Source organism: Dromiciops gliroides, chromosome 4, assembly GCF_019393635.1.
Source record: "Dromiciops gliroides isolate mDroGli1 chromosome 4, mDroGli1.pri, whole genome shotgun sequence".
NCBI classification, from domain to species: domain Eukaryota; kingdom Metazoa; phylum Chordata; class Mammalia; order Microbiotheria; family Microbiotheriidae; genus Dromiciops; species Dromiciops gliroides.
In genome coordinates, this window is record NC_057864.1 from 155,829,258 (window position 1) to 155,848,316 (window position 19,059).

At 37.4% G+C, this 19,059-nt stretch overlaps 1 protein-coding gene across 1 annotated transcript; it reads right to left on the reverse strand.

Moving 5' to 3' along the window:
- Positions 1-241: 241 nt before the first annotated feature.
- LOC122754731 (olfactory receptor 10R2-like) lies at positions 242-9,462 on the reverse strand. The gene is given in 4 exon segments (XM_044003202.1): positions 242-1,207; positions 7,614-7,651; positions 7,654-7,706; positions 9,437-9,462. Coding segments are annotated over 4 exon segments (1,083 nt in total).
- Between the last annotated feature and the right edge of the window lie 9,597 nt (positions 9,463-19,059).

Genomic DNA, 19,059 nt, shown 5'->3' on the forward strand with positions numbered 1-19,059 from the left:
TTGACTCCTAAACCAACACTATCTTCTGTGCCATGTTGCCTCATGATACACTGTATTTTATCCTCAAATAAGGCTTTACTGGTGGCCTGAAATGTATATATTGAATATACATGTGGGTCAGAAAAAATCAAAATGCATTTGCTCTGAGAATAGCACTAAACTGATGGCTAATGGCTACATCAACCATATATCCAAGTATAAATCCATGTAATTCTATGCCAGCATTTCTAAAATGTTGAAGTTATAGGATTTTATGGGAAAACTTTCCTTTACTGATCACTTTCTGGATGGCCATCTGCACATCCCTGTTCCTGAGGCTATAAACCATGGGATTCAGCAAAGGGGTGATAACAGTGTAAATCACTGTTACCAACTGATCTTTGTCAGATGTGACCTTGGATGAGGGTCTCAGGTAGACAAAGGAAGCACATCCATAGTGCACTATAACTACTGTGAGGTGAGAGGCACAGGTAGAGAAGGCCTTTTGCTTCCCTTCAGTGGATGGAATTCTCAAGATGGTGCTGACAATGAAGCCATAGGAGAAACAGACAAAGATCAAGGGGACCACAAGCACCAAGACACCACAGATGAATATGATCATCTCATTGACATAGGTGTCACCACAGGCAAGGTGAATAACAGGTGAAATGTCACAGAAGTAGTGATTGATCTTGTTAGAGTTACAGAAGGGGAGAATGAAGACCAAGGTTGTGCCAACCATTGAGATCAAACATCCACTCACCCCACAAATAGCTGCTAGCAATCTGCAGACCTTCCAATTCATGAGGATTGGATAGTTCAGAGGATGGCAGATGGCAGCATAGCGATCATAACCCATTACACCCAACAATAAGCAGTTGTTGATAGCAAAGGAAAGAAAGAAGAACATTTGGATAGCACAGTTGGTGAAGGAAATGACCCTGAGCACAGAGAGCAGGTTGAGAAGCATCTTTGGCAAAATGACAAAGGTATAACAGGTCTCAGAGACAGAGAGGACACCTAGGAAGAAATACATAGGGGTGTGGAGATTGCGATCAAGGAGGATGACTGTAACAATGGTGATGTTCCCACACAGGATGATTATGTAGAGGCAGAAGAAGACGGCAAAAAGCACAAGTTGCAGTTCCTGGAGGTTGGAAAATCCCAGCAAAAGGAATTCAGTGACCATGGTAAGGTTCTCTGGAGAAAGCTGTTCCTGAGGAATGATCTGCAAAAAGGAGTGAGGAAAGAAAAGATGCTTAGTTCTGTGGACTGAGGGAATTGAGAGATATTTATATTTAATTGTCTAGAAAATTGTCCCTATCATACATTCAATAAGCAATTAAGCAAGGGAGAGTAGCTACAAAGACTACAACAGAAATTACTCTGGTCATTAAAAGGAATGTGAAAAAGGAAGATGGGAACCATAATACTGAAGGCACTATAGTAAAATGACTATCAATTGACTAGCTTGGATGCTGTAACTTAAAAAAGAGAAAATGGGGGGGGGGGAAACAGGTATCTTTAAGTATATGGAGAGCTTCAGTGTAATAGAGGGATTAGAGTGGTTTTGCTTGAACCAAGGGCTAGTAGCAATATACAGAGGCTGTAGAGAGGAAGATGTCAGCATTTATATAAGGGAAAAGTTCTAAGTAGAGATGAAAACATAATGGAGGTAGAAATGTGTTTCTGAGACTTTTTATAAGTATTCACAAGAATGCAGTTGGTTTGAGGGGCCCAGTTGCCTGAAGAAAAAGATTCCTCAAAGATTTGGGACAAAACAAGCATCAAGGCTGAGGGAACATTGAGATACTGTTGTGAAAACTTCTAAGTCCAATGAAGAACAAGAAACAGCGAAGTCTCCAAGCCATAGAAAATAAGTTTAATGAGAGAGGGTACCTGTCTCACAATAAAGCCAGTCTCAGGTCTAGGACCTGAAGACTCTGAGCAGTACCAGGAGATGGTATTTATACCAATCTAAAAAACTAGAAAGCAATACACCCTAACTCTTTAGGACCAACTCTTTTAGAGCATATTGCTGATGATACAGGAAAATAATACATTTAAACATAAACATGAGGGGCAGTGAGGTGGCACAGTGGATAAAGCACTGGCCCTGGATTCAGGGGGATCTGAGTTCAAATTTGGCCTCAGACACTTGACACTTACTAGCTGTGTGACCCTGGGCAAGTCACTTAACCCTCATTGCCCCACAAAAACAAACAAAAAAAACATAAACATGAGCTTTAGGGGTGTCCCATCATGGATGGCATCTTGCCAGCTCCCCAGTAATGGGACGCAGCTTAACAATTTTACAAACATTGGAACACTGATTTATGTCTCATTGTTGATTGGTTTCTTCAACTTACAAGATACTATTTTTAGCCTTGTTTTTTACCTCAATGGAACAAGGGACATAACAACAAAGCTGGTACAAAAGCCATACTGAACAGTTGAAATAGAATCAAAGAACATTGGTTATGGTGCATAGAAGGACAAGATTGAAATATGCACAGAGAGGAACAATTTACATATCTAGAGAATAATTAAACATATTGAATCACCATCTATCTCATATCATACTGATTATTATCACAGTAAAATCACTTATATCTAAGTGGTGGGGAAAATCTCACTCACAATACTCAAAGGTGAGAATGTGAACCTGAGAGTAAAAGGAGTGAAGTCAGATAGATCAAAGCTTCTTAAACTGTGGGTCATGACCCCTTATAGGGTAGCATAACTGAATGTGGAGGGTTGTAAAAACTTTGGCAACAATATATATATATATATATATATATATACACACACACACACAAACACAAACACATATATATGTATATATATATATATGCGTGTATATATGTGTGTTTATATATCTATATCTATATCTATGTATATAGATATAGATATAGATATAGATATAGATATAGATATAGATATAGATATAGATATAGATATAGATATAGATATAGATATAGATATAGATATAGATATAGATATAGATATAGATATAGATATAGATATAGATATAGATATAGATATAGATATAGATACTGTTAGAGTTACAGAAGGGGAGAATGAAGACCAAGGTTGTGCCAGTCACTGATATCAAACAGCCACTCACCCCACAAGTAGCTGCTAGCAATTTGCAGGCCTTCCAATTCATAAGGATTGGATAGCACAGAGAATGGCAGATGGCATGTACACTTATTTTATATACCTATATAGCTTGGGGTTGCAAATTTTTCAGATGAAAAAGGGTCATGAGTGGAAAATGTTTAAGAAGCACTGAGATAGATGAATGGTAAAGCAGTAGACTGGATCTGGCCTGGTGGCCAGGCTAGTAATTATGGACACTAGTAACCCATAGCATGGATGGAGCAGTAGTGCTTCTTTCCTTGGATTTTACAAAGAAAAGTGATGGCTGGGAGCCCTGTCACTGCCTTCTTTATCTTGTTTAATTGTTAGTTTACATTATTTTATCACTTAATAAGATTCTTAATAAATTACATAACCATTAATAAGAATTAGTGGCTAAACCTCATAAGTGTGTAAATTGAAATGGAGAGAAGAATCTAGGACATGGGTCAAGAGATTTCTTTTTTTTATTCTGAGAAGACAAGTGTTTTTATAATTTTCACATAAGATATGGTCAACTCTCAAATTTTGCTTACAAAAGTTTGCCTCTTAACCTTCTAATACCACCATCAAGGATGCTATTGATTTGTCTTTATATTATTTTCCTAAAATGTGCACATGTGTATGTTACAGAGACAGTGGCAAAAAGACAAAGAAATAGAAAGTAATTTTATATATCAAAAATTTTGCAATAGCAAATATCAAAGGTTTTCCCCCCATACCTTTACCACCTTCCTTTTCCTCCTTTAGATAAGAATCAATCCCCAACACCATCAAAATTGTGTCACTTCTCCCAAAGATTTTCTTAACTGTATGATTAATCAACTCTGGTTGTTTTTCCCATCTTTGATCTCTTCAATGCCATTTCTAATTCCTCTATAAGCAATCTGGTACTATGATGTTAGAATCTGTTTTTTAATACATACATATATAATACCATATGTTTACATATGTTATATGAATATATTGTTATATATTATATATAATTATATATCGATAATAATTTATCACATAATATAAGTGTGTTTGTATATAAGTCTTACATATTTGTGTATTTGTAGCAATTTCCCATCTTTCTTCTCTGTTATCTTTCTAGTTTCATCCTTAAGTATTCTCAGCATCACTTTGCTTAATTGGACTTTTTGCCAAGCATTTTAGAAATTGGTTCTGTCCTCTATCCTTCAAATAATACAAATAATGCTTAATTGTGATAATTACTCCCATGCAGTAGAAATTTCCATGGATCCTCATTAACAATGGTATAAAATACAATCTTTTCAGGTTCACCTTTAAGCTCCTCCATCATCTGGCTCCCATGTACCTTTCCAGCTTCTAATAGTACTTCAGTTGACTCTGCCATTTTGGTTTTTACTAGACTGTTGGCTGCTTTCCATTTTAATAGGTTTTCCCACAATTCAATAAATTCACACAGATGACTGCCCCTTGTACCTAGAATGTTCTCCCTCATCGTCTTTTGAAATTCTTCATTTCCATGAATATTGATAGCTAAGGTGCCATTTACTCCACCAAGATTTACCTAATCTAATTACCTATAAATATTCTCCCTTAGACTTTCCTAGAATACTGCTATGTACTTTTGCTGAGACTTTTTTTTTTTTGCAGGGCAATGAGGGTTAAGTTAACTTTCCCAGGGTCACATAGCTAGTAAGTGTCAAGTGACCAAGGTTGGATTTGAACTGAGGTCCTCTTGAATCCAGGATGAGTGCTTTATCTGCTGAGACACCTAACTGCCCCCCTGAGACTTCTAACAGTCTACCTTATTTCAGATTGTCTGGTGTTTCAATAATTTCCTCACTTGTAGATTTTCAGCATCTTGAGGTAAGGATAAAGGTTCTTTTCTTCTTCTTCTTCTTCTTCTTCTTCTTCTTCTTCTTCTTCTTCTTCTTCTTTGTAAGCAGTCTCAAGTAATGTGACTTCATGAATACTTCCTCATTTCTATCTCTAATTATCATTTGTTTATTGCCAATTAACCTCTTGCCTTGTTTTTTGGTGAGGCAATTGGGGTTAAGTGAATTGCCCAGGGTCACACAGCTAGTAAGTGTTAAGTGTCTGAGGCCAGATTTGTCCTCAGGTCCTCCTGACTCCATGGCCGGTGCTCTATCCACTGCACACCTAACTGCCCCTTGGCTTTTCATTATTAGTTTATTTGAACAAAATGTGTTAGACAGATTAAGGGAAGCAGATGTTAGAAGCAAAACAGACTTTTGAAGAAGGGCAAGATAAAAAGAGAGAGAAAGATAAATAAAAGAAAATAGGCTGGAGGGCAATACACATCTAGTTCCTACATCTATAAAACTGTTGTTGTTTTGTTCAGTCATTCAGTCATGTCCAACTCTATGTGGCCCCTAGAATTTGTCCATGTGGTTTTCTTGGCAAAGATACCAGAGTGGTTTTCCATTTCCTTCTTTAATGTGTCCCCATTTTACAGATAAGGAACTGAGGCAAATAAAGGTTGTGACTTGCTCAGGGTCATGCAGCTAGTAAGTGAAGCCAAATTAGAATTGTGATATTCCTGACTCCAAGCCCATTGTTTAATGTCCTGTACCCATTACTTGCCCTCAATTATAACATAAGGGTAATATCACTTATGCTGGAAATACAAGTTCCTTCAGTTCAATGAATAAAGTAACTGAATATCAAAGTGGGGAAGGATTATTAAGCTTATTAAATCCAACTTACATTTTAATAATAAATTAATCTACAATATCACTAACAAGAGATCAATGAGTCTTGGCTTGAAGACCTCCAGTTAAATTGAATATGCCATGTTCCAAGGCAGCACATTCCAGTATTAGATAATTCTAATTATCAAAATTTTTTCCTCACATTAAGTCAAAGTTGACTTTCCTGCTACTTTTATCCAGTGTTCCTGATTCTTTTCTCTGGGACCATGGACAAAAAGTGTAACCCATCTTTCACATGATCATCCTTCAAGCCCTCAAAGATATTTATCATGTATTCTTCCAATTCAAGTCTACAAGCACATACTAAATAATCTAGTATAAATTTCCAAACTTCTCACTATTCTCTTCATCTTTATTTGAATATGCTACAGCTTGACCCATGGAATAAATTCTCTCAAGTTTATAGACCTTAGGCACTTACTGTATTACCCTTCTTAACCTGTTGCCTTTCAATCTCCATTCTGTGACTCATTCCAATTCCCTCTTCCTTTAATAGTTACCTCTTTAATTTCCATCTATAAAAATGTAAACCATTCTTCCAGACCTAGTTCAAATGTCCCTTCTTCTAATAAATCTTGCCCTAACTCTTCAGTTTGAAGTGATTTCTTCCTACTCTGAAATTTTTCACGTTATTTTTTTCATCATTCATGGAACTTAGCACATGGTATCATGTACAAAATATATGTATTTGTGTCCACTTCTCAACCAACCAAATAGTCAGTAAGTTTTTTAAGGGTAGGGATTTGTATTTTCATTATTATTGCATCCTTGATGCCTAGTACAATGTCTGGCCCAAAACCCTATAATTTGGATGAATGAATGAACATTAGGTAGTTTGAACCTATGGTAAAATCCCAGATCTGCTACATTTTTGTTGAACACATCCAACAAGGTACTTGATGTCTCCAGGCCTTGTTTTCTGCATTAGTAAAATAAGAAAGTCAGAGAAGATGATCTTTAAGACTACTATCAGCTCTAAATTTTATGATCCCTTACCTTGATGTCTGCTCCCAAGGCTAACGACACTAATCCAGATGGAATAGGAGGAGGGGAATCCAATGCCTTTTCTTCTTGTTCTAATACTCCATAAATGTGCTATCAAGTGTTTTGCATGAATGACCTGTCCTGCCTTTTCAACAAGAATGCAAACTATTTGAAAATAGAGAAAGGAAGTGATGTGTGTGTGTGCATGTGTGTATATGAAAGGGAGACTGTGTATACAGATTTACATAAAAAAGACCTTTATTTTCAAGAATATATATGTGTGTGTTATATATTTAAAATATAAAATAGATAAGTGGTTAAAATATGCGTATCCATGCACATGCACACACATTTAAGACCAAATACTGAATCATAATAATATCTTATATTTGGATAGCACTTTGCAGTTTGGAAACACTTTCAAATCTATCATCTTATTTGATACTCACAACAATTCTGAGTAATATATTATTATTTATTGTTAGATATGAATTGGACTAGGTTGTAACTGAAACTTCTTCAAACTCTAAAATTCTGTGAACACTATTTTACAGATAATGAAATTACGGCCCAAAGATAGTAAGTGACTTATCTAAATTCTGACAGAACGTCCTTTGCTTTTTCTATTCCACCTCACAACAAGGGACCAGAGTTGTTTTGAGACAGCAAAGCCAACCTAAATTACATGTCCAGGGAGGATGAAATTTGTGCCACTACTGGACTGGTGGCTAAGGGACTGACTTAAAGACAGACAGTCTGATGCAGCAAATGCCTCTAGGATCTTTCCAGGGACCCTGGACTTACCTCATTGCTGCTCAGGCTGTTCATACTGGAAATTGTAGCAGAGTTGTCCCCAGAATGACACAGGAAAGTAGGATCCAAGGAGAACAAGGATTTCTAGTGTGAGAAATTATTATTCATAACCAATAATTTAGGGAGAGATTCAGAGCTCTTCCCTTCTCCTTCAGTCTAAAAGACATTAATGATAATGAGATTGAATTCACTCCCCCAGATCTTGGTCAGAGTCCACCTAATCTTCCAATAAATTTAATCTAAGGTGAGGAAGTCCACTGTGTTCTACTTAAACATAGGTGGAGAAAGATCTTTTTGTCTCTATAGCCCAAACCTGGGAGTGGTCTGATATAGCTGGGAGTGGTCTGGTATAGAGATATTTTCTCTTTCCTGGGGTAAAATGAGGATCAGGTGACATCCCCTACAATTGCAAGCCTAAATAAACTGTGAGCCTGCAGGCATAATTGCCTTTAGTCTAAGAGAGATGGCCAAATGACCATCCTTTTTTAATAACATGCTGGATTTATTAATAAAATGATTAAATTACCCAGAAACTGTTTCCCAAACCTTTTTTCACATTCTACCAGAGGGGAAGAAAATCATGTTATAATCACCCCAGTAGTTCAAACCCTTATTTTTTCACCTGGAATATTGTAATAATCTTGTAATTAGTCTTTTTAGCCTCAAGTGTCTCCCCCTATGGCCACCATCCATCTGTCACACACACACACAAACACGCTCATATATATCTAAAGATATTTAGATATGAGTGTATTCATTAGAATATGAACAGTCTAAGGACAGAAAGTATTTTTGCCTTTTTTTGTTTCCCCAGTCCTTAGTAGAATATTTGATGCTTGACACATAGTACATTTTTAATAAATGTTTTACTGACTTACAGATTGGCTCTGTCATTCTCATTGGTTTTCCTTTTTTATTTTTTTTTGTACAAGGGGTCTTAAGTAACAATTTTCCTAGGTTCTGAAGTTACAAAGGCCAGGAATAGGTAGAAATAGTGCAATAATTCTTTTCAGAAAAGAGTTTATGGTAAAGCTTTCTCCATTCATATCAACTTAAGGAGGCTGCCTGAAGAAGATGGCATTAGGGTCAGAAGGTCCAGGCAAGCAAGGACGAGGTAATTGAGAGAGGGATGTAGAATCCTGAACCTGAAAAGGAAGGTAACTACAATTATGTAAATGGCTTGGGAGGAGGGAGGAGGTGAGAGGAAATTGAGTTGTCAAATAAGATAATGAGGAAATTTGCCTGAAATTTAGAGGTGGAACTAAAATAAGAGGACACAAAATTTTCTGAAATATAGAAGGTTCCAAGAGTGACATAAAGTCAAGATTGACTTGTTCTTTAGTTTTCCTATATCTACCCAGTTGATTATTGAATACAATGATTTCTCAGGAATCATTTCAATGGAAGTACCACCTCTTCTCCCTTATTTATTCCCTAACAAATCTCCTTTATCTCCCAGCCCTTCCTTCCAGTCTTCAGCCATCTATGAGCACTTTATGCCTTCACCTTTCCTCTTGCCTAATGTCCACTTTCCTCATTCCCTTACTCAAGCCTGAAAAAAAATAGAGTATAGCTCAGAGGAAACTTGGGACATCTATGAAATAAGCAAATCATCCTTGAGGCATTGGTCTTGCTATCTCAAAGGCAGAAAGGTCCTGATGATTGCCCTCATCTCATATTCTATAAAATAAACTCTAAGGGCCTGTCTCAAATATAATTTCTGGGGCCCAATGAGTTGGGATGTTCTCTCATTCAATTATTGCTGTATCAGTTCCAAGTATCTCCCAACTGAAATTATCTCCAATCACTCCTACCTGCCATCCTTTAAGGACCCTTCCATAATCCCCAATCGCTATGGCCTCACTGAAGGAGTCCCAAGTCCTTCCAGATATCCCTCCATCTCATTGCTCCCACCTCAAGTCTTCATGCAGTATCCCCTTGATCTCTTCTTTGTGGACATTTCTCCAAATTGTTATCCCAATGAGCACTGTAAATAGTCTTTTATTTTCCCTCTGTCACTGGTATCCCTAGTACCTTCATCGGAATCTGTGTTACCATTGGAAGTTCTTACTATACTGAACGATTTGGCCTAAGTCCTTCCACCTAAAATTATCTAGTACAATTCAATAGAGACAACCAGAGCTGGGACAATGACCTCAAAGCTCTATGCCCAAGTTGAAAAAATTGGGACATAGGGAGGGAAAATTATCAGGTCTCCTTTTAAAGGTTCCCTGTAGGCTCATTAAAGAGCTGGCAGTTAGTAGGGACCATCAACAGAGTCAACAAATCCCCTCCCTCAGGTTTTCCTACCTCTAAGTCCCTAGTTTCTCTCTATCAGGTCTTTTTCACACTCATCCAACTCTATTTCCTTTGTCCTCTCCTGAGGGGAAGGAATAGGTTGTGAAGGATGAAGTTGAGAATGTGGATGATCAAAGGGAGAATGGACCCTATAGTTACAACAATTAAGTAGCATATCTGGGGAGCAAAAGAAAGTGGGAGAATACTCAGGTCAAGTAACAAAGGGCAACCAAATGGTCAATTAATTCTTTGCTCATCTCAGAGTGAAAAAGTCATATGTACAGGAAATGCTTCCTATTAGATTAGCTGGAGGGAGAACCTTAAATGATCCTTCCTGTGAAGCTCAGGAAGGCTCCAACTGCACCCGAAAAACACTTTTATCTACAGGGATCGAGCCTCACATCAGGTTATAAGAGCACCAAGGCTGAATTTTAGGCAGAAGAACCCTAGGTCCATTTGAGAGTGCCCTGGAAGATCAAGCAATCCCACAGAGAGATGAAAGGTTAAGGTAAAATCTGCCCCTTAGAGGTACTCTTCAAGTCCATAGAGACAGAGCTATCAGTGTGCCCTATTTTATAGGGCCTAAAAGGTATCGCATTACATACACCTGTAACACCAAGAAGATGATCTCGTGTTCTCCTAAAGTACCCTGATACAATGGAAAGAACAGTTGTCATTAAGTCTAAAGATGTAATTTGAAGTTCTGACACATTCACTCACTTAGAACCTTATGATATAGGGCCTTTCTGAACCTCACCTTCTTCTGTAGAATGATAATTACACCACAGGATTGTTATGAAGATTTTTTGTAAACATAAAATAATGTATCATGTCAGTTATTAATAAAGGAATCTCTTGCCAACCTCTCCCTGCTGTGAGGGTCTAGTCAGTAATTAGTAAGATATCTTTTTTTCAGGAAAAGCCTCAGTCCTTCTACACTTTATTCCCAACTCTCCAGACTTTTCCTTATTAGTCACCTTTTCCCTAGTTCCTCTCTCTACATGTCCCCACACAACCAGTTCTGGAATCATTAACCATAATCCAATCAATTCTGGAATTTTCCTGGATATAGTATGTCAATCTTCCCTCCTAGGATTCTACTCACAATCCTTACAAATGTCTAAACGCAACTGTTCTACTGTGGTCAAGGCTATACTTAGAGGATTTTTTCCCCATGAGAATATAAGCTTCTTAAAGGTAGAGACCATCTTTGTTTTTGTATTTGTATGCCAACTCAGCACATTGCTTAGTACATTGTCTTTAGTCAATTCCTTTTCTTTTTTTTTTTTAGTGAGGCAATTGGGGTTAAGTGACTTGCCCAGGGTCACACAGATAGTACCTGTCAAATGTCTGAGGCCAGGGGCAGCTAGGTGGCGCAGTGGATGGAGCACTGGCCCTGGAGTCAGGAGTGCCTGAGTTCAAATCCGGCCTCAGACACTTAACACTTACTAGCTGTGTGACCTTGGGCAAGTCACTCAACCCCAATTGCCTCACTAAAAAAAAAAAAAATGTCTGAGGCCAGATTTGAACTCAGGTCCTCCTGAATCCAGGGCTGGTGCTTTATCTACTGAGCCACCTAGCTGCCCCTTCAATTCCTTTTCAATAATTTTGACAGGAAGCTGCTTTTCAAGAACTCAGTGCATCTCCAATGGTATAAAAAATTCAAGTTTTACTTTAACTGGTCATTATCTGTTCCTCTATTACCTTAGATAATGATGTTATTGGATTTTTAGTCATAAAAGTATTTTATTTTCCAGTTACAAGTAAAGATAGGTTTTGATATTTGTTTTTATAAGCTTTTAAGTTTCAAATTTTTCTCCCCTTCCTTCCCTTCTCCAAGGCAGAAAGCAATCTGATATAGGTTATATGTGTACAATCACATTAAATATATTTCTGCATTAGTCATATTGTGAAAGAAGAATCAGAACAAAAGGGAAAAACCTCAAACAAGAAAAAAAAGGAGAAACAGTATGGTTCAATCTGCATTCAGAATCTACAATTCTTTTTTTCTGGATGTGGAGAGCAGTTTCCATCATGAGTCCTTTGGATTTGTCTTGCATCATTGTATTGCTGAGAAGAGCTTAGTCTTTCACAGTTGATCACAACACAGTGTTGCTGTTACTATGTACAATGTTCTCCTGGTTCAGCTCACTTCACTCAGTATCAGTCCACTTAAGTCTTTCCAGGTTTTTCTGAAATCTGCCTGCTCATCATTTCTTATACCACAATAGTATTCCATTACATTCATATGCCACAACTTGTTTAGTTATTACCCAATTGACAGGCATTCCCTCAATTTCCAATTCTTTTTCACCACAAAGAGATCTGCTATAAATAGTTTCGTCAATGTGGGTCCTAGTCATAGACTTTAAAAAAAATTAACATTATTATTTATAGTTTTTAGTCCCAGTTTTTATCCCTCCATTCCTTGCCCTTCCCTTAGGCTCTAAACAATCAGATCTTGTATAAACATGTGTGATTATGTGAAACATTACCATATTATTCATTTTGTACAAGAAAACTTGAATGAAAGAAAAAAATGAAAAAGTAAAAAAGAGCATGCTTCAGTCTGTGTTCCATCAATATCAGTTCTTTCTTTGGGGATGGAGATTATGTTTCATCAAAAAGTCCTTTGAGATTATTCTGGATCATTGTATTGTTGAGAATAGTTAAGTCCTTCACAGTTCACTAAACAATATTGCTGTCTCTGTGCACGATGTTGTCTTGGTTCTCCTTACTTCACTGTATATCAGTTAATACAAGTATTTCCAGGCCTTTCTGAAATCATCCTGTTTGTCATTTCTCATAGTACAATAATATTCCATCACCATCATATACCACAGCTTGTTTAGCCATTTCCCCATTAATGGGCATTACTTCAATTTCTAATTCATAGCCACCACAAAAAGAGCTGCTATAAATATTTTTGTACAAATAAGTCTTTTTCTCTTTTGGGGGATGTCTTTGAATATAAACCTATCAGTGGTATTGCTGGATCAAAGGGTACGTGCACAGTTCTATAGCCCTTTCTGCATAATTCCAAACTACTTTACAAAATAGTTGGATCTTTTCACAACTCAAGCAAGAGTGGATTGGTGTCCCTGCTTTCCCACTTCCCATCCAACATCCAATATTTTATTCATTTTTGTTATATTTGCCACTCTGACTGGTGAGAGGTGATACCTCAGAGTTGTTTTCATTTATTTTACCCAAATATCTATCATAAAAAATAGAAAAGGGTAGTAATTTTATATGCACTGTCCAGGACAGGATTGCAGTCCACATTCTCAATTTTTATCATCACCTCTGCAAAAAGGTCCCATGAGTCCAGGTGGAATAGATATATAAATAATTGATGATGAGGGCAATGTGACTGTCCTTGGGGACCAAAGTGACTTCCTACATTGGCCCCATTTTAGTTTCCTGAAGCTGGATTAAAAGATTTTAAATTTTTCAAGACTAGTGCTGCAATCTCTGTTAGTACATCCAATGTCAATATGACCATCTAATCCACAATTATAAAAAAGTAGAACTGTTATTTTAACAATTAACTACCAGGGGTAGGCTACTGTCAAGCTTTAGTATTTTCCATTCTTTCTAAGGAGAAAGAGATTGTGCATTGCTCCATCAATTACCTCCTTGTTTCTTGCTCTGTTACTGTAGCTCAGCACTGGCAATGTTATTGTTCTACTTTGCTCCTGTGGCCCTTACACCACAAGTCCTAGAGCCTGCTGAGGCTGAGGTCTGTATATTATTTTGACACTACAAACTCAGTATACCAGGTATACCATGTCTCACCTTAGTCATTATTGGATATGATTTCTCTGCCTTTATGGATCTGATGACATCATCTGCATAAGTGACACATACCAAGACCTGGAATAGACTTTGTTGTCGTTCATTCATTTAAGGTATATCTGACTCTTTTTTACTCCATTTGGGGTTTTCTTGGCAAAGAAACTGGAGTAGTTTGCCACTTCCTTCTCCAGCTCATTTTGCAGATGACGAAACTGAGGTAAAGAGGGTTAAGTGACTTGCCCAAGGTCACACAGCTAGTAAGTATCTGAGGCCAAATTTGAACTCAGGAAGATGAGTATTGCTGAGTTCAGACCCAGTATTCCATCCACTGTGCCACCTACCAATGCTAACAGTCTTCACAGCTTAATTCTCTCTGCAATTTTAGGACCTACAGTGCATGTCTATTTAAGTCTCTGCTCTCATTTCCCCACACTGACACAGTACAAGACAGTCTTAGAAACAAAACAGGTATTTCTTGATCAACTTCTCTCAAACATCTTGGATATGGTTTGTATGCAATCATGCCAAGTAGCTCTTGGCTTTACCTTTATGAGGGTATCCATAGCATTTCTAACTATCCCCCTTTAGGCTCTCTGTCAGTCTTACCCCTTGACCTGGCTCAATAACTTTCTTTCTAATTTCAAAAACAAACAATTTCTTAAAGTCTCAGATTGCTTGCCTGAGGCAGTCTTCATTTCAAAGTAAAAGGTTAGGTAAAATGAAACAAAAGAATCTTCAGGATACACTTTTCCCCCAAAATAATCCAGGGGCAACACCAATTTTATAACAAATACACTGTCAATGTGAAATAAAAAACACTGCCAAAACACCAAAAACTAGGGTCTTTTAATCAAGGCAAGGGAATTGTAATCCAGGGTCAGCATGCAGTACCAAAGTGCTATGAGTGCCCAAAACGGGCAGAGGAGGGGCAGGGTTAAATACATTTCAAGAGGAAGTTTCATGGAAGGCACAACCTTGAGAAGCTGTTATGTAAGTTTTTTTGTATAACAACCAAAAATCCATAGAGAAAGCTGGGGAATACTAGTGGCCAGTGGGGTTGGGTGGTGACATCTAGGCAGAACATCAGACTCAGGCTCCAGGTGCAGCAACAGGGAAACTCATTTGGACCTGCTCCAATCATGGAGTTGGGATCAAAGTCAGGTAGCCCCTCCTGTCTGTATTCAATATTATTTTATCTTCTTTAAACTGGCTTCAATATTCAACTCTTAATTGGTTTCAATCAACGTCAGGCAATTTGTAGCTCTAGTATCAAACAAGGTCAATATCTGCATTCAACATTCCCCCCTCTTGGTCAATACAGATTACATTACTCACCAAGGAAGCCACTGAGGAGTTCAATGACCTACTGGACCATAACAGTATCAGTAACATGGGTTCCAATATGAGGAAGGACATGTAATTGCACACCACCACCCCCAAAAAAGGAGCAGGGTATAGGCAAGGAAAGAAAGTAGTTTCTGAAAAAGAAGGAAGACAACATCCCCAAGGCTAAAAGGAGAACCAGCTTTACAAACAAATCTATTAAAGGGGTGGGAGAGGGATCAGATTCACCAGTGTATATAACAAGACATTAAGCAATTAAACATTTCATGAAGGGATTTTAACCAAGAGATTTGCCATGATAGGAATAAGTATGAGGGGAAGAGAAAAAGAGATTGATTGATAGCAGCTGTTGGAGGCAGTCCTTTTGGGCAAGCAGGCCTTATAAAAAATATTAGCACATGGATAAGTATAAGGGAAGGGTAAGCCACTCCTGCTGTCCATTTCATCTTTCCATCCTTTGTTAGGGCTCAGATGTCTCAGAAAGATATCTGGTTTCTGAGAATATCTCCTACTTCTGTCATCTGGTCTTCTACAAATCTCCCCTCCCAGGCATTCTGGAATAGGCAGATTCTCAGAGTAGCTTATTCTAGTAGATAGTCCTTGCTGTTCTTATCCTTATCTAAAGCAAATACTTGATTTAAATAATACCAACAACAGAATAAAGGGAGACTCCAAAAAAATCTGAAATAGAATAAAACCCTATGCTTCTGAATTTGAATTTTTCAGGGTACTAAATCTGCAACCAAATTCTTAAATGAGACTCCTTTATTTTATATATGCATTTAAACAAATATAAAAATATATGCATATAATATGAATATATATATGTATTATGTATGTGAATATATACTATGTATATACATGGATAGATGATAAATAGATAAATGTATAGATAGATAGATAGATGATAGATAGATACAGACACACACACCCCTATTTGTGTCTAATGGAAGCCATCTTTAGCTCAGGGAAGTGGAGGGGATATGGAAGAAAAAAAAAAAGAAATTTACAGGATAAATTTGTTGTATATTTGAAGGCAATAGCAAGTTGTGCATAGTGGTTTTGCAGTCATTTCCAATCATCCTTTTCATTTTGTTGCTATAAAAATGCTGGTTTTATTCCATAAATTAAAAATATTTTAAATAAAAATAGCAAAATAAAAATAAACAGGTAGATTACAAGGTCAAATACTCATTTGCTTAGTTATTCAGGGTATGAAATCTCAGAGTGAAAACAACACGGGGTGCTAGGGTAATGCAACAACAATTATAGGAAGAAGGATTTTCCGTGGTTATAGAAATTTTGCTATGAGAGGAAGAAACAGGTTAGGACATCTATCACAGCCTGCAGGTCAAAGCCTAGGGGAATAGAATAGCTAAAGCATCCTTAATTTCAACTGATTTCAGCTGAGTCTAGTATAAGCAACCAAGTGTATGACAGGATACCACAACCAGGCTCAGAATTAACCAAGTGGGAAGACTTCTTGTATAGGAATCTGAGTCAAGAGGGTTCTACCTTAACTTTCCCAAGGTTAAACTCCCAACCTTTTTTTCCAGGGACAGATGTTCAACTGGCCATAGGTCAGAGACCTCATTTCCACTGAACTTCTGGAATCATCCTGAAGTGATGAGACATTGGCTTTAGGACAAAACAAACCAGAAAATAAAGCTCAAAAAGAAAATTCAAAATCCCAAAAGCTTTCCCTTCAGACTGGTTTTCCATACTTCCCAATTTTAATTATTTCCATTTTTAGTTGTGCAAGCTTAGACAGACGTTAAATGACTTGGCTACATAGCAGGTAGGTCTCCAAAGCTAGATTTGAACTCAAATCTTTATGACTCCAGGCCTAGTACTCTATTCACTGCACCACCCAGATGCATGTTCATATTGAAGAAATTTCCTGGAAGAACTTCCTGTTGAAAGTCTGCCTTCAGACAATGAGACCAGGATATCGTGTAAGCCCACTGCTCCCAGTTTAGGAACTAGGTGAAGACTAAGCACACTACCCTCATAGACCAAATGGAATCTTCCCAATTGAGCCAGAAATATGAGCAAGCACCCAGCATTTAAGCACAGGCCACACATCTTCACACCACTTCCCTCATTTTCAAATTCCTGTTGCTAGCATCTAGCAACTAAAATCCTTGCTCTCTAAAATTTTTCAAAAAAAAAAAAAAACACCCCTTCTCCTTGACCAAGTAATATCCATTTGACCCAACCCACTCAATCTCTCCTTGATATCACCAGAATCCAGGTCCTCATCTCCTACCTCGGTTATCAACAGGCTCCTCACTTGCCTCCCTAACTTCAGACTCTTCTACCTAATTGAGGACTACTATTTTTAACAGATTTTTTTGCAAAACCTGTGATTTTACTGTTATTAGAAAATTTTAATGAGGAAACTGTATAATCTTGCTGCAAATATCCCCAACTTTTTGTGCTACTTTTCCCTACCACATACTAGGTGAATCTGACAAATGAAGTTCTTTTTCCTCAGTGTCTTCATTCATACCTTTTCCCAAGTTTGGAGGCCCTTTTTCTCAATTTGCCATTTCAATTTTTGTCCACCCTTTCAAAAGCCACCTTAAATTTTACTGCTCCACTGAGGCCTTCTCAGATATACCTAGAGAGAAGTTATCTTTGTTTTCCTGGACTTCTCATGGCACAGTGTTATTCACTTCTACATGTTATTTTCTATTATAAACCCATCTTTTTTGCATATGTTTAATTTGTGCATATGAGCCCTCTAGGACAACACAGGCACTGATGTGGCTCAAGAACTAATATCACTGTTAGGATATTGGAGCACTTCTCAACAAGACCTGCCTTAAGTTCATAGTGATGAGGTGAACAGTTTTCTGGCCTTAAATGGATTGAATTTAATGAGTGATTAGTGACAGAACTGATTCCAAAGAGAAAGCTTTTGTGGGTATTGTAAATGTTCCATGTCTATGGAAATTTTTACCTCTTTTCTCCTCTTGAATCTCTGATGTTGGATCTGTGGAAGAGTTTTCACCAGACTAAGATGGATTCCTGAAAGGAATTCTCTGCCCCTACTAAACCAGGCTACATCATCAACATTAATTATTTTCCTTCATTAGCTTTTCTTTTAACTACCCAGGCTTCATGCTGGATCCAAAATGTCCATAGTACTCAAATATACACTGTGCTTTCCTGCCTTGGTGCTTTTATTTATACTGTTATTGTTATTTGTCCTTCATTCTCAAATATGATCAATGACATCACAGGGATGATCTCTTGACTTAATGTTAATTGAATTTAAGTGAGGAAGAGGTGCAGAATTTCAACAGCCTCACTCTGTCCTCCAGAGTCATTCAAGTTCAGTGGCAAGATAAAAGTCAAGATGATTGACTGTGGCCCAGGATGCAGTGACTTTGGTTTTTCTAAATTAAGGACTTTCTCAGGTCTTCATTTGTCTTCAGCAATACCTATTCAACAAATAAGGGCTAGGTAAGAATTGAGACTGTTTGTTAGTATTGAGTTTTCTTTATGGACTTTGCATAATTATTTGTTTTGAAGAGGAGCCAAAAGTTCCTCTGATTGGGGGTCTAGGTCTTCTTTCTCCTGCTGAGTATAGCATGTTCAAATATCATCTTGCTGTTAGGAAAATGATTTATTATACTGTTTGGTAAAAAAATATTATACTGTTTAAATCTAAACTTATGTGATTAAAAGTTGTCCATACCCAGAATATTACTTGACCCAAATAATTCTCTCCAAATTCTGTCAATAGCTACAAGGTATTTCGAGTTTCCCTAGGGCCTAGATTCACTTAAGCATTCTTGTTTTCAGTTACCACATCTAGGACTTGTGATCGGTCTACTCAATCTTATAGTTTGGTATTCCTTGTGTTTTGGTTTCCATGTGTGGTTTCTGATTGGACATCCTTTTCTAAATCCTATATGATATAAATCTTCTAGACCCTACATGAGAAGAAGCCTCACCTCCTCTACAGCTTGCTTTCATCTAACAAACA